Source organism: Nelumbo lutea, chromosome 1 (assembly GCF_056320005.1).
Source record: "Nelumbo lutea isolate HS-2025 chromosome 1, American lotus-T2T, whole genome shotgun sequence".
In the NCBI taxonomy this organism is placed as follows: Eukaryota; Viridiplantae; Streptophyta; class Magnoliopsida; order Proteales; family Nelumbonaceae; genus Nelumbo; species Nelumbo lutea.
The window spans coordinates 36,683,600-36,701,035 of NC_142684.1; the positions used below are offsets into that span (position 1 = coordinate 36,683,600).

A 17,436-nucleotide genomic window follows, 5' to 3' on the forward strand; every position below is an offset into this window, starting at 1 on the left:
TAATTATAAAATAGACATTATTAAACTAAAATAATCATTTTGTGTGTTTATATACTAATTTCTTTATAATATTTTCTTATTTATTAGGGTTTATTAAACAAAAACATTGCTAAATGCTGTATTGAACCCTCGAAAACTTAAAAGCCTGAACCAATAAGTAAGGAAGAACTTAAAATTTTATCTAATCAGCACATTTTCCTCTTCCATATATTCTTCTTCTACTTCTTCTTTTTCTTCTTTTCCTACCAATATTTTTTATTTTCTTCTTTTCCTATAACAAAAATAAGGGTTCAGCCCCCATATTTTTTGAATTTTATTTTCCTTCTTCCTTTTCTTCTCATGAATATGTTGATTTTCTATACTTTAATATAAAATTATACTTTTCTTATTCAAATCATGAGTAGTTATTAAAGAAATATGGTTATGGTACCTAGGGAACTACCCTAGGATCTATGCTTTTAACATAAAAAATCCATCGCCTAGGCGGCTAGGTGACAATTTACCCCCGTCACGTAGCCTCGCCTTGGCTCCTGGAAAACTATGAATTTATGATTGTGTTCCCTTGGAATCCAAACTAATTTTACATTTAAACAGTCGAAAGAGTCCCTAGCCTCTGCCAAATAGTGACTCAATCTCCAAGGTCCCCCCTCTTTGTCTCTTAACCATTTTTTATGGTATTTGCTGCATCACCTGCAATGATGAAATTCTGAATTCCCAAATTTTTTATTATTCTGATTCCTGTGAGAGTAGCAATTACTTCAGCCTTTGTGGAATCAACCAACTGAAAGTCCAACAAATGTTGCCCCTTTCATCCCTTACTATGCCTCCAATGCCAGCTAAGCCAGGGTTACCTAATGCACTTCAATCGAAGTTTAGGGTCATCACTCCTTCACTGATGGGGTTGGGATGCCTCAAGGTTGTTTGATGGAGGAGAGGGAGAAACAGAAAGGAGTAAGCATCTCCACCGAGAATTTGAGATCATTGACTGAGAGTCCTTTGAACAGATCTGAATTAATTGTCCAGAGGTTGCAAAGGTAAGCAATGTTTGAAATTTAACTCCTCCAGGGGCCTGAATTTGTTGTCAAAGAGACGTTTGTTTCTTTCATCCCAAACTCCCCACAAGACTGACTGCATGTAGCACTGATTGCCAATAAACTTTCCCCCTTTTACTTAAACCTGTTCCCTGCCATTGTTGCAGAAAGTCCATAACATTTTCTGATATAACCCGGCTGTAACCTGCCATTTTCAAGAGATGGGACCAAATCTTTTGGGTGAACTTGCAGTGAAGAAACATGTGATCTGCTGATTCACCTTCACTGAAGCATAAAATACAAACATGAGGAGAGATGGACAATCTTCCCAAATACTTTTTCTGTAAGAGATTGCAAGTATTTATGAAATATTCATTCGAAGAGGATTGTGGAGAAAATCGATTTCTTTCTTGATGAAATTTCCCTGTTTCATGGCTTCAAGTTGAAGTATCTCTCTGTTTATGTTGATGAAGACATGAATTAATGTTTCTCCCTCCCTGTCTCTGACTTGCATTCAGCAGAAAAAGTAGCAGATATTTCAGCCACCATAAACTGCTGGTTTAGAGGGATTCCAAGGGAACTGAATCAATGGCAGTTTTTTTAGCAAGATCAAGGTTGGGAAGGAATTTCTGTACAGTGCTAACAGATTACCTTTTGATTGATTGGGTTTTCTCTTTTTGTTGCTGTGTCCTTTTGCACATCATCTCCTGTACATCCCTCGTTTTTTTCGTTTAATCAAAGTTTCCCTTACCATAAAGGAAAAAAGGTTGGAAGTTACTTGTTTTTGGCAATTTCATCACCTAGGCAACATGCTACTACTCTGTATCCTTCCCTTGCCTTCACATTTTTAACCATGTTCCACTGTATGCTCACTCATTTTCCAGATTTATCATTAAATATTTTTCTTATTGTTGGTTTTAGTTTGAATCTTACTGAAATTTTGTCAATGGCCTTCTGTTTTCACTCTTCTGTGTAAACACTCTCTGTATGCCTATGTTCATGAAAGCAGACATATGCATATATAATGTTTGCTGCTGTTGTTTATCTCTCTCTAGAAATTTCTCACTGTTTTGCACATTTTCTAAGCATATATGACCTAGAAAGACCTTGTGAATTGAAATCTCGACTTGAGATTAGCATAGGACCCTTGATTTCTAGCAATAGAGGTAGGTAACGTTTGAAGGGTGAAATGCCACTTCCACTGAGATGTTACATTGGGCTTTTGTGGTTGTTTATTTGTTTTTTATTACTTTCTGATTCTTACCATTCCTACGCTCCATTTACTATTTTAGTTTTGACATATATCTACTTTGGATTATGAATGTATGCATTGAATTAACCTTAGTAATGTTTCCAGATTCCTCAAAGCACAATTAGGAAACTTCTGTCTACTCTACCATCTTCAGAGTCCAATGCAGTTCGTGTTGATTTCCGGTCTGTCCATGTTCATTACCTTAATAACTTGGAGGTTGATGCAATGTACAAGCGATGGCGGAGCAATTTAAATGATGTAAGCTACTTCATATAATATTGTAACTTTTATATGTTGATTTTCTTTTGTAGGTTTATATATTTTTAAAATGAATGGAAGCTACTTTCTTTTGTCTTTTATCTAATGTCCATTATCTTCCTTGCAGCTTTTGATGCCAGCCTTCCTTGGACAGCTCCGTTATATCCGGAAAAATTTGTTCCATGCAGTTTATGTGCTGGATCCTGCTTCAGTGTGTGGACTTGAGGCAAGTTATACTCTATCGGGCTACTACTTGAATTGTTTGTGTACTTTGTGTCATTGTTGCTGAAGCTCCTGACTTGTCGTTTTTTTTGCTATCTTGCAGTCTATTGACATGATTTTATCTTTGTATGAAAATAATTATCCTATAAGATTTGGGATAATATTTTATTCATCAAAGTTCATCAAGAAGATTGAAGATCACAATGGTGAGATCCCCTTGTTTTCTGATGGAGTGATTGACAGCCATTCACCAAATGATATTTCCAGTTTGGTAAATCTTTCTTCTCATTTCATTGCTTAACTTTCTTCCTCTGTTTTGGAAGTGAATTTATTTTATGTTCCTAGTATTCATTTTGTTATTAGTTAGCATTCTTCAGTATGTCTGGCTAGAGTGTAATGTTAATTTTGTGTATTTAGCTTTTTACTGTTTTAGCTCTTAGTTGACTTATTTAAACATTGTGAGAACATTACTTATAAAAAAAAAGATCGTGAGAACATTGCAGCCTTAAATGTTTTTCTTGCTGTCATTGGAGGAGTGTAGTTAATATGTATGTATGCTAGATTTCATTTTTAGAATGTCGACAAGATGAGTTTTAAGCCATGTTACATATGAGTCGGGATTTGATTGTTACCTATTGAATGGATTGACTAGATATTTCCTGTAGGCTTTGGAAAGTTCACCACTCTGTTAAAAATCTCCAAGGATATTTCTCGGAACTCAGGTCCTTGTCACAGCTCATGTCCTTGCAACTCTTTGAGAATAATCTTTTATCCCAATCTACCGTGGGCTGGGGGGATAGTTGCTATGATCACTGAATCAGTTCTCAATCCTTCTGATGTCATGTTCTTAAATAAGCACAAAGTTTCAAACTACTCCCCATTTCTGTACTGCACTGCAAAGTTTCATCAAATATGCTTCATGCTTCATTTAAGCTCCCACATTTGTCCAACATATCAATCACGGAACATTGGACAAAAGTGTTGGTTTTCTTACTGTGATGAAACTCATTGAATTTGATAGCAGAAGAACCACTAGCCTTGACCTAAAACAGCTACAGCAGAGAACCATGAGGCTGATGCAGCAGAGAAAGGTAGGGAGTGACGGCAAGGCGAGAGAAATAGAAGGATGAGGCAGAGTGGGAGTAGGAATTAATAGCAAGGTTTTGACCTGTTCGTGTGACATTTGCCCCATGTGCTTGGACAGTCTTACACGGGACAAAAACAGATGTTGCTGTCTCATTGGGAATGCGTGCATTGGATCCAATTGATTGGTAACCAGCAGATCCAGACACATTACATACATGGCAAGCACATTTAAGAGACATATGCCGGAAAATATTGATACTAGAACTGAAGTGTTCAAAACAAAGTATCCCACTTTGAAAACTATCATTGCTTTAATTATACTTTAATTCTGTTTCACATGTTGGTTGTAGAATTGAAAGGTAACTGGATAATGGTTTCAATTTGTTACCATCTAGATGTGGTCAGTTTGGGTTGAAATATTGGTTCAATGATCTTCCAAGCATTCTAAAAGGCTATTATCTAGGATCTTGGGAGGGGTTCTGGTTATGAACCTAATAAGGGTATCATGATTCAGGCCTGGGCCTGATATATATGCTCTGTACACCAAACTGAGGCCCAAGCCCAGAAATTTGCCCCGCCAGCTAGAAATTTTACCCCTGCCACCTAACTTCCGCTGGCACTGTAGCACAATATGACTGCTCTCAAGGCTCAAATGCATGTTTTAATGCTTGTAACTCATGATTTTATTACTGAACCAAGCAATGGCTTCTCTTCTTGGAGCATGCTTTTTGCCGATAGCTTTATAATTTAATTTTTTGTCAGAAATTTTTATACAGATTTAAGTTTAATTGATACCCATGCTGGCATGGTTTCTTTTACACTTTTTCCTTTATCCATAAAAATTGCAGCCACTCTTACATTCTTCCACCAAGGAAGCCATGAGGACCAGCCCCTAGCAATCATTCTGATGTTTCATTTGATGCAAGTCCAATTTCTTTTGGCTGGTTCAGATTTTGAGCACAATCTCCTGGAACAACCTCTGGGCCCCCAAACAGCAATCAAAAGTCTCCAAAATTTCCTACCAAGATTTGCTTAATTTAAAATATTAGAGATGTGCCTAGTTTTTGATACATTATTTTTTTTGTAATTTTTGTATTTATTTCTATTTTAAAAGGCATATTATTTAACTATGACATCATGGGTTGACCCATTTGACCTGGCCAATTGAATTGCTTACCTGTCACCACTGAGACAGAAACAATTTCATTTTTAGGTCAGTTTTAATAAACATGGGCTTTATATTGCTAAAAACATTGAATATAGATCTAAGTTATAGAATTTTCTGTTGAGAAAAATGGCTTAAACATAGGATTCAATGAAAGAGAATTGGGAGTTAGTACCTTTTTTTTGATGAATAATTGGGAGTTAGTACCTTGAATATAATACTTAATGAGAGAGGAATTGAGCAAGGTGAAAAGTTGTTCAAATTAAGTTTTCTTCCCCTATACAATCAGAGAGGGACCAAATTCAAACATAGAGGTATTTTAGACAAGAATAATGAAATATAATGACAGTTAATACCTTAAATATAAGGCTTAACTAGAGAATGACCCTGTACTATAAGTATGGGGTAACTAAATGTGTGTATAATTTAGTTTGAAGTTTACTATTTAGTTATCAAAAATTAGATAAAAAAATAACTAATGTGGGTCTTGCATATCTGCAATTGACAATCTATTCTGACCTATTTTATTTGAAAACCATTATTAATTTATGCTTTTTAATTTGAGTTAAGATATTAAATGAGATTTTATTCGTAACCAATAACCCACTTTATTTGATATTTACTATTTATCTAATAAATCTATTTTGAGCTATTTATTTTAAAAGTTAAATTAAGTTGCTTCCTAAAAGTTAAATCAAGTTTGTAATTAATAAAGTATTTTCTTTTTGAAAAAAAAATTTTAAAAACAAAACATTGTTTATGGTAATTTTTTAATGGGTCCCACCATTTGTATTTAATAGTCTATGGATAAACATGTGTTAAGCTAATAAATAACCGTCTATGGAGAATGTTTAGAAGTGAAACTACCCACTTTTTGAATCCTATTTCTTAAATTAATAGGATGCCATGTGTTTGAATGGTGGTAGTAGTGGGTTGTGGGCTTTAGCAGCAACTTCTTAGAAAATGCCATGTGTCTAGCTTTTCAGAAAAATGAGAAGGCCACATGTCTAAATGGTGGGGGGTTGTAGCCTGGTAGTGGGTTGTGGGCTTTAGCAGGAATTTCTCAGAACTTGCCACGTGTCTAGCTTTCCAGAAAATGAGAAGGCCACTTGTCTGAATGGTGGTAGTAGGTTGTGGGGTTTAACAACTTCTCAAAAAATGCCACATGTCTAGATTTCCAGAAAAATGAGAATGCCGCGTGTTTGAATGGTGGGGGACTGTAGCCTGATGACCTTCCTTTAATATATCTATATATCTATATCTATATATATATATTAAATGAGAGGGAATTGAATGAGGTGAAAAGTAGTAGTTCAAATTTCATTTTTGCCCTCACAATTAGAGGATGACCAAAATAAAAAATAGGGGTGTTTTAATCATTCAAAAGTTACACACCCTCATTTGTACTTTCAATAGTAGTATAGATATAGATATAGAATAGATAGTACAATTGCAAGTTGCCACTAGTAGGCAGCAGCAAAGTAAAGAAGACAATGAATAGGCCAAGTAGGCTCATTACGCGTTCAGCCCACAAACTAATAAAATAAAATTAAAGTCCAATAATAAAAAATACTCTTATGGCCTAATATTACTCAACAGAATGCTAGTGAATTATTAGTTTAGGCAACTCTTGATGCCTCACACCACTAGACAAAAGTAGACACAGAGCCCACCTTTTCTGAAGGGCATAGTAACAAAGAGTTGCATGAACTGAATGTTTTAGATGGGATAGTCTTTATATTGAACTAAATAGGGATGGTGATGGATTAGACTGCACTTTCCTGTTGATTCGAGACCTTGTGAATTCCCACTGTTTTCTATTTCTGTAAGTGAAAAAGGACTTATGCCTGTAATGCTCTGAATACTTTTTTTTTTGATCAATGGTTAGAGAATTTTGTTAGAGAAATGAAAAAGCAGTACAAGGCTCTAAATACTTTATAGTACACATTCCGTGCTTCCATGTTTTTTACCATATGTCTAGGTTGACAATAGGTCTCTCTATCTCTCCATAAGAAAAAAAGAAACACTTACATGATATATCACATGCCATTATTACACTTTCTTCCTTCACATACACACGAGGAGCTTCTTACTTTCCTACAGTTTTGCAGCAGTTTTCATTCTGCTTGGCATTCTAAACTTTTGTTACCTAGGTTGTGACCATTCTTGTGCAGATTGCTGAATGACAACTTCTAGTTCATGATATCAAACTTTTTTACATATGTTCTTTCTCTTGTGAGAAATCTTATAAATGTTCTATTTTTTTTCTGTCCCTTTAGAGTCAGCTGTCGTGTACCAATTGTTGGCTTAACTTTGTTTTGCAGATTATACGTCTTTTCGTTTATGTCAAAGATAACTATGGGGCACAAACTGCATTCCAATTTTTGAGCAATGTATGTAAATTTAATGGTTGAGTTTTCAATTATGTGTACTGATTCTTGAATAGTGGAGCAAGAGAGGTTGGTTGCTAGAAATGCAGTAATTTCGTAATATTGATTGGTAGCCATCAAGCTATTGTGTGGTTTTATCACTTTGTTATTCTTTCTTGAATTTCTTGATCAGTAACAAACCATGAAAATTTGCAAGAATTAGAAAAAAAGATTTGATGAAGTATATTACAAGAAAAGAGAACAGGAAAGTAGCATTAATCCTAGTTGAGCAAACCAGACGTTGAATAAATCTAAATAAACTACAAAGGTAGGTTCATACTCCATCCCAAATCACTCCTGCCTACCTGAAATGAGGCATTTCATTTAGACGTGAATGATCTGTTATCTCTGGAATGATTTTGTACATCAGTGGCCCTCTATCACCTCTTCTCATCCGTCCAATAGTGACTATTGTTTTAGAAAGGGTAACTAGGTGCTTAAGCAAGGTGCATTTTAAGGAATGTGTCTCTCTCTATAATCCAAATACAACCTTTTTCAATAGGCACATGCTCTGTGCACATTGCGTTTTAGCCTAGGCAGGCCTTTTTATAAGTTTTCTTTTCTTTTTGGTTTATTTCTTTTTGGATTTGAATGTATTTTACACTTTTGCTATGGTTAATAACTTCTAAATTATCTTTCATTCTTGCTTATGAAGTAATAGTCTTATTAAATTTTGAAAGAAATAAAAAATTAGGACCTTTTGAAATTTGAATAATTAAAGACCTAGCTGTTCATCATCATGTTCATCTTATCCTTGTCCCGACTATTATGGGTTCGAGTAATGAATCTTGTGTTGTCATTCCCTTCTGTTTAATGTCATTCCTCTTGTTAAATTTTGATCCCCAACATAGAACAAACTGCAGCTAAACTCATAAAACAATCCCCTTATATATATGGGCAAAAACTCAGGTTGGTAGCATTGCCTCTGGACCCCCACCTCCACATGGCTTTTTTTGGATTTGCCTCGAGGGGCCATGAAGAAATACACATATAACTGTCACAACCTCCAGGGTTAAGAATGTAAGATGTGTAATATGTTTTGTGTTTCACTTGCTTGCATTGTTAAATAATTGAAGCACTTTGGTATGATTTACCTTTGTTTGCTTTCACTTTCTTTTTTTTTTTGTTTTTTTATTCTTTTGTTTGTTTATTTTAGTTTCTTTAAAATATTGCAACTTGCTTTGTCTGGGGTGTGTGCCTCGCCTTGTGCAGATGCACTTTGTTCCATGAGTGGTAGGAGGCCTTTGGATTTCCTTGTGCCTATTACTTAGGGGTAGGGGTGAGCACTCGGTTTATTCGGTTAAAACTGAAATGAATAAACCGAAATTTTAAAAACCAAACTTAAAAAAATGAAAATCGAACCAAAACTGAAATAACTTAATCCAAAGTCTTCGGTTAAAACCGGATTTTAATAATATGTATACTATATTATATATATATTATGTGCATTGTAATTTATAACATATATAATATATATAATATATATATTATGAAATCAAATTTCATTTTATGATATATTAATATATTATATAACATATATATAATTAATTAAATATATTATATATTATATATTATAAATATATTATATAATATAAATATATTATATAATATAAATATATTATATATTATAAATATATTATATGTTATATATTATAAATTATCAATAATATATTATAAGTTATGTAGTATAATATTATAATTTATATATTACATATTATATAACAAAGTTCAGGTTAATTTGGTTAACTGAATTTCTAATTCTAAAAACTGAAACTGAAATATTCAAAAAGCAAATTAACCAAAAACTCGAAAAAACTGAACAAAAAATTTTTGTTTCCGGTTTTCGGTTTAACAAAATAATGCTCACCCCTACTTAAGGGTGTGATTTGGGTACCCAACTTGAAGATTTACACAGCATAGGTGGTGCATTCGAAAATTTTCAAATATTCAATCCAGGCATGCCCACGTTGCAGCCCTAATCTTGTTTTTAAAACACTGCCCAAGTTCAGCCCCATCAAGAGTGGCATTCTTAGGATTGACAGTGGCATTAGGAAAAACACCTGAACCCTTTGAATTCTTAAGTAATAAGAGTTGTTTGGTTTTCGTTTTTTAAGTGTTTTTATATGATTTGTTTATAATAAATGTTATTATATGATTTGACATGTTTACTGACAAATAATTATACCAAAAAAGTAAATAAAAGTAAGAGTTCTGTTGGACTGAAACTATCAATACGCAAATTTTGCATACCAGGAATATTAATACTGTTAACGATAAACCTAATAACTAGGGGAGGGATGATTCTGGAAATTGGTACATGTGTTCCATGTATGGAGGTCCTTGAATCAATCCCCTTTCTTATATTGCAAATTGTCTTACATTTGTGGGAACCAGCTGTAGCTTGTTTTGGTGTTTAGGAGGAGTTCATGTGAATAATGAAGCCAAGTCAGGAATATACCTTGGCTACTTGGCATTAAAGCAAGTATCCATGGGACCCTGGAACCATTAATGACATTGCTAGTAAATCTGCAAAAGCATGAACATAGTCTTTAAAAGCTTGGAGATCCAGATTGTGGATTGCCTTATATGGATTATGACCTGGTCAATAGCTCATTGGATTGGCTACGTAATTAGTTGACTGGGATGATTAGATTCATAGATTGGGTATCTAATTTAAGTACTTAACCAACAGCACTCCCTCTTTCTTTCTTTCTTTCTGTTGGAATCAGGTAGCCACTTCTCTGAGGCGTTTTATTTATGTTTTTCTGTTCTTTAGTGCCACAGGGGCATTCTTGTAATTTCCTTTTCTTTTTATTGTGAGTTGGGCCACCCTAATATAAAAGCTAATAGCTGGAGCGGCCAGTTACAAGTTTGAATCCATTTTCTTTGCCTCTCTTCTCTCTTTCTCCTCTCCTCTTCTCCTTCTCTGATATCTCGCCTGGAAACATGGTATCAGAGTGGGTCTTCTGAGATTAGAAGCTGCAAGATCTCTTTCCTCTCTCAGTTTTTTTTTTCTCAGTTTCTTCTTGCTGTGGATCGAACTTGTCATGGGAGTTTATTGGACTGGTCTGAAGTTTTCTACGCCCTTTCTTCCCTTCTCTCTTGGTTGTGTGCCAAGAAACAAATTAAAGAGAGGGAAGTTTGATGCTTTGAAGGTTCTTCCACCTGTTTTCTGTGGATTGTGTGGTCCATTTCTGTACCCGGGTAAGGGAGTTATGGAGGTCTGAATGACCTGTAAGTGCTGTGAGTTTTTGTTCTCAGTCTTGTGGATCGTGTGATCCATTTCTGTGCCCAAATAGCTGGGTGATATAGGTCAAAATGACCTGTAACTATAAAACAGTGGTTGATTATAAGTCTTGGGAACTTTTCCAGTAGATGTGTGGATCCAACAAAACAAAAACGTGACTGAACTGGGGACTGCGGCTGAACCAAAAAATTTATACCTAAGGCTTAACTGAACTGAACTGTGGCTGAACTGGGGACTGAACTGTGTCTGAACTGAAGTGGGGATTGAATCTGAACTGGGGACTAAACTGTGGCCTGAACAGGATGAACAGTGACTGAAAAGTGGCCGAACTTGGTCTGGGGTCTGAATTGGATGAACTGGAATTGAACAGTGACTGAACAGTGGCTGAACTTGGCTGAACTGTGATTGTGGCTGAACTGAAGTGTTAATAAATTGTGGCTGAACTGTTTTTTTTTAAACAGAACTATCCTTTAACATGTCATCTGAGGATTCATTCCTGTCTAGTGGATCCTCCAATCAAAGTGGAATGAGTGGGAGTTTTGACATGAGTTTTCCCATGGCCGTGATACCTTTTGATGGTCTTAACTACCTAGAATGGTCAAGGGGAATCAAATTATACATAACAGCCAGGGGGAAGGTAGGCTATATTAATGGTAAAACAAAAGAATCCAAGTCCCAGGGAGTGGAGCATTATAGGTGGGATTAGGAAAACAACATGGTGATGTCATGGCTGTTACTTTCTATGTTGCCTCCAGTTAGGAAGACTTTCATGTGGGCTGAAACAACTGTTGAGATTTGGGAGCAGAAAAATCTACCTATTCAGAGCAACGTCATTATGCCAAAATATACTAGTTGCAAGCTGCCTCCTCTACTTGTAAGTAGGGGGAGAGGACCCTCTCAGCCTATTATTCAAATTTGACCTCAATTTGATCACTATCAGAGCATTGATTGGAAGTGTGATGCTGATGCTAAGGCCTACAAGTTTCTGGTTTCCTAACAACGGGTCTTTGCTTTCCTCTTGGGGCTGAACCCTGTATATGAGTCCCTCAGAGTTTAGATATTAGGAAGTAAAGATCTTCCTTCAATACAAGAAGTGTATGCTTTAATTCAATCCGAAGAGAGCAGGCGGAGTGTGATAAAGATAAGTTATGGTGTACTCACTAGCAGAAGGCTAGGCATACTTGACATACTTGTTGGGACCTCAATGGAAAGCCAAAGTGGGCCCAGGAGTTGAGTAAGAAATCAAATCAGAATAAGAAGTTGGGACAACAAAGTCCAAAAAAGTTTAATACAACAAACTTGGCCTCTCAGAGTCTCAGTCATCTACTGCTATTCACCAGGACCGCCCATCCCTTGCCGATCCTCGGGAAGATATCATTAATTCCTTCCATGACCACTTGGATCTGCATGGGAGAGCAATCCGCCAGATGGATTTTGCTTCTTCAACTTCTTTTGCATCTACTTTAGGTAAAAATCCTACCACAACCTTCCATGTGTCTTCCCATTCATTTGATTCCCCTTGGATAATTGACTCTAGAGCCTCAAACCATATGACGGGTAAGTCAAATTGTTTCCAATCCTATCAACTTTTATCTGGTAGGGACAAAGTGAGATTAAATGATGGTTCTTTTTCCACCATAGCTGGTCAAGGAACCATAACCCTTCCTTTTGGACTTAACCTTTCTAATGTTATACATGTTTCAAAATTACCTATAAATTTGTTTTTTGTGAGTAGCATTACAAACTCATTAAACAGTTTAGTGACCTTTTTCCCTTATTCTAGTGTTCTACAGGATTTGGACTCGGGGAAGATGATTGGTAGAGTTCGTATGGTGGATGGTCTCTACATGCTGGAGAACAAAGCTAGTCTTGCGGTCATTGAGTCTACGAGTCAGTCTAGTATGAGTCAAGTTTACTTATGGCATAGTCGTTTGAGTAATTTATCGTTTGAGTCGTTAAAGGTCTTACTTCCAGATTTATTTAAATCAGTGTCGGTGTCTGAGTTCAAATGTCAAACTTGTCAGTTGAGCAAACATTGTAGAAATCATTTTTTTTCAAGAAATAATAAATTCAGTTTTCCTTTCCATATTGTTTATTCTGATGTTTGGGGCCCTATTACTTTACCATCTGAGCTTGGTTATAAATATTTCATTACTTTTATTGATGACTATTCCAAATATACATGGGTGTATCCCATGCGGTCTAAAGATGAAGTACCAAAGATTGTAAAAGATTTTCAACACATGATATTCACCCAATTTCAGATAGAGATCCAAATTTTCCAGTTTGACAATGCCAAAGAATACTTGCACAATGATCTCACGTAGTTCTATGCTTCGTGTGGGTCTATCCATCGTAGCTCTTGTGCCAAAACTCCTCAACAAATTGGTGTTGCAGAAAGAAGAAACCGCCATCTACTTGAAGTGGTTCGTGGGTTATTCATCCATATGATTGTTCCAAAGCGTTTTTGGTTGGATGTTGTGTCATGTGCTACCAATCTCATCAACTGTATGCCATCTCAGGTGTTAGGGTACAAGGCCCCTCATCAGCTTCTATTCCCCAAAGCTCCATTCTTTTCTATTCCCATTCGTGTATTTGATTGTCGTTGTTTTGTTTAAAACTTGTTTCCTACTCGTGGTAAACTTGACCCTTGTGCTCTTCCTTGTGTTTTCTTGGGCTATCATTCTTCTCAAAAGGGTTACTGTTGTTTCGATCCCGTCTCTCGAAAATACTATGTTTCTATGGATGTGCCTTTCTTTGAGGGTGATCCCTTCTTCCCGGTTTCTCCTTAGGGGGAGAATAGGGTGGAGGAGAAACAATTTCAAGTACTACCTCCCCTACTTGACCCTCCTTCATTCCATGTCTTTCTCCGATGCCGCAAGGATCAGCTGGGTTCAAAAGCTATGGAGCAACTTGAAACTATACCACCAACATCATCATATTCATTGAGAACATATCACATTCCACCAGGTGCTATTATTCCCGTTGACATTCTTGATCCTATTGCTATTGGTTCTTCCTTTGTCAATGACCTTGACATCCCTATTGCACAAAGGATTGGAGTTAGGTCCTATACCATTAGACATCCTATCTCCCATTTTATCTCATACAAGAACATCTCATCCTCCTTTCTTTTCTCTCCTCCATTGACAGTTTTCCTATCCCAAAAAATGTGGATGAAGCTCTTTCAATACCTGAGTGGACAGATGCAATGAAAGAAGAGATGGATGCCTTACATAAAAATGGTGCATGGGAATTAGTGGATCTCCTTGTGGGAGAGGAACCGATAGGGTGCATGTGGTTTTTTACAGTAAAGCACAGGGTTACAATAGAAAGGTACAAAGCTCGGTTGGTGGCGAAAGAGTTTACTCAGGTGTATGGAGTGGACTATGCAGAGACATTTGTTCTGGTTGCTAAGAAGAATTCTATCAGAGTTCTCTTTTCTCTTGCTGCTAACATTGATTGGGATCTCCACCAGTTAGATATTAAAAATGCCTTTTTGAATGGTGATCTTGAAGAAGAAGTGTACATGGTGCAACACCCTAGCTTCTATGCCCAAGATCAAAAAGAAAAGGTATGTAGGTTAAAGAAGTCCTTGTACGGACTAGAACAGTTATCGAGAGAGCCTGGTTCAGCAAGTTTCACCTAGCTATATAGCAGATTCGTTACAAACAATGCCAAATTGATCATAAACTTTGTGAAAAAGGGAGAGGAAAATTGCAGCCTTGATAGTGATTGTTGATGACATAGTGATCATAGGCGATTGGAGTAAGGATCTAGGTCCCTTGAGTTCCTAGCCACTCAATTTGAGTAAGGATCTAGGTCCCTTGAAGTATTTTCTTAGAATTGAAGTGGCCCATTCAAAAAAGGGGATCTTCATTTCTCAAAGAAAATACACCCTAGATTTATTACAGGATACAGGAAAGCTTAGAGTCAAGCCTGCTGACTCCCCCATTGATCCAAACCATAGGTTAGGTGATTGTCAAGGTGAGACTATCATAGATGTGAAACAATTCCAGAGACTTGTGGGTAGACTATTATATTTGTCGATGAAATGGCCAACATTTCTTATGCTGTGGGTGTTCTTAGCCAATTCATGCATGCTCCTAAGACTATTCACTTAGAGGAAACTGATAGAATTCTCAGGTACCTGAAGAAGTTCCCAGAGGCTGGTTTACTTTTCGAAAAGAATGGTCACTTGAAGGTTGAGGTGTATACAAATGTTGACTGGGCCGGATCGGTTGATGACAGAAAGTCTACTAGTGAGTATTGCATTTTTGTGGAAGGAAACCTAGTCACGTGGAGAAGCAAGAAACAAAATGTTGTGGCAAGGTCTAGTGTTGAAGTTGAATATAGAGCAATGTCCTATGGAGTGGTTGAAGTTATGTGGATAAAGAACTTGTTGAATGAGTTGGGGTTTCTTGTTGATGGCCCCATATCCTTGTTGGTAACAAAACTGCTATCAACATTGCTGCCAACCCAGTGCTCCATGATAGAACTAAACATATTGAGGTTGACAATCACTTTATTAGGGAGAAAATTATAAATGGGTAAGTGTGCACTCCATATGTCAGTTCCATAGATCAACTTGCAGACATTTTTACCAAGGGATTATATCATCTGTGGCACAATGATTTATGTGACAGGTTGGGCATGATTGATATCTATGTCCCAACTTGACGGGGAGTGTTGGAATCAGTTAGCCACTTCTCTGAGGCGTTTTATTTATGTTTTTCTGTTCTTTAGTGCCGTAGGGGCATTCTTGTAATTTCGTTTTCTTTTTATTGTGAGTTGGGTCACCCTAATATAAAAGCTAATAGCTGGAGCCGCCAGCTACAAGTTTGAATACATTTTCTTTGTCTCTCTTCTTTGTTCTCTGTTCTCTCTTCCTCTTCTCTCTTTCTCCTCTCCTCTTCTCCTTTTCTGATATCTCTCGCCTGGAAACATTCTTTCTTTTTTCCCTGGAAAAAGATTTAATCATGGGATTAGGATTTTAGTAGGAGTGCAACTTGGGTTGGCCCGAGTTAGCATTTTATACAGCTTATGGTTTGGGCATCTGGGCTGGGCCCATTCAAAATTTGACAAAAATCCAACCCAAGCCTACCCAAGTTGCACTTGTAGATTTTTCTTTTTAAGTATTCATGCCCTAAATGAGTTACGATGAGATATATACCAGAAAAAAATGAGTTCTGGTGAAGGGAAGAAATTGAGTTGCTATTTGATATCCTATAAAAAAGCATACTTAGATATATTAATGAACAAACAAATAAACCATCATAATCTTCTAAACCTTGTCCCTGCCCTCAAATCATTTCTCACTACTTGAACCGTCTGTGCTGCAGAATTGTTGCATGTGTGCCGTGAAGACTTGGAATTTGCCTTTCACCATCCACTACATTCCTCTGCAAAGTTTTCATCTTGGGTCTGCCTTCTTGTGAGTCGTACTGCCACATTCCACCTTTCTCCATTATTCTAAATCTTGAACCTAAGTCTCTGGTGTTGACAGAGAGACAGGAGTCATAATGAAGTGCCATGAAGACAGAGAATTTTCCCTTCACCTTCCACTACCTTCCTCTGCAAAATTTTCATCTTGGGTCCACCTTCTTTTGCCTTCTCTAGTGTTGTACTGCCACCTTCTTCCCTTCTCCATTATTTCAAAGCTTGAACCTAAGTCTCTGTGTTGACAGAGAGACAGGAGTTATAATGAAGTGCCATGTTTTCCTGGTCGTCTCTTGTGGTATTTTTAATGGCCTCTGGCATTTCTTTTCTGCTATAGAATTTCCAGGAAAGAGAATAAATTTTACCACTCTTACATAGGTTTCTGTATTAACTATTGCATAAAATCAGTTATTATAAGCAAATTGTTGCACACTAGTCTTACTAGTACTAAAGCACGAGGGCGATATGTTCTACTCATTATCATAAGCAGCAATATGTTACAACTAACAGCCTAGTGAGTTTTAAACTTCATAGCTTGATATGTTGCCCTCATGCTTTAAACTATTGTAATGATAATGTTACTTTTCTGCTTTTGAATGCAGTGGTTAACTATATATCCATATCTATGTCAAATATCTTATGCATTTGATAATATTTTCTCATTGTTCATCATCTTATTCATGATTCTAAAAGCCTTCGCTAAGCATCTATCAAATTCTAATATTTTTGGCAGGTAAACAGGCTAAGCCGTACATCAGATGATTCTTCTGAAGATTCTCTCGAAGTACATCATGTAGAGGGAGCTTTTGTTGAAGCAATATTGTATGTTAAAAGTGAATGATTATGCTTTGATCTATTTTCTTATTTTATATTGAAGGATGGTATTAGCTGTGCCTGTTATGTCATCTTACATCAAAGATTAGATAATAGAAGGATGGTATTGTATGTTACTCATTTAGTAATATGCATAAAACTCCTCAGTGGAAGCTAATGCTTCAGTCACAAGTGTTAACAAGCAAAGAAAGAGTAGATAATAGAAGAAATATGAAAAGTACTCTAATATATCTACTGTCTATGGTAGAAAACAGAAACAGGAATCCTTTATCAAATTCTTAGCTGGAAGAAAACAATAGAGTACAATACAATCAGAATTCCTCCTTTACAAGGTTTGTCGACATTATTTTATAGACTAGAAAAGAACTTCTAACTTGTAATCTGACTCCTGCCTGTAGGAAACCAGGAGTTACTAAAAATAGCAAGGTCAGAATTTACTCTAAATACAATACTTTTGGAATATTGGAACTGGT

General features: G+C 36.3%; 1 protein-coding gene across 2 annotated transcripts in view; it reads left to right on the forward strand.

Moving 5' to 3' along the window:
- EBS1 (EMS-MUTAGENIZED BRI1 SUPPRESSOR 1) overlaps positions 1 to 17,436 on the forward strand; it is a 106,662-nt gene that overhangs the window by 20,228 nt on the left and 68,998 nt on the right. For both annotated transcript variants that reach the window (XM_088964733.1, XM_088964734.1), the window contains exons 10-14: positions 2,389 to 2,541; positions 2,669 to 2,767; positions 2,867 to 3,034; positions 7,339 to 7,407; positions 16,863 to 16,951. In XM_088964733.1, the coding sequence (XP_088820859.1) occupies positions 2,389 to 2,541; positions 2,669 to 2,767; positions 2,867 to 3,034; positions 7,339 to 7,407; positions 16,863 to 16,951 (578 nt within the window). The remainder of the gene's footprint in view (positions 1 to 2,388; positions 2,542 to 2,668; positions 2,768 to 2,866; positions 3,035 to 7,338; positions 7,408 to 16,862; positions 16,952 to 17,436) is intronic.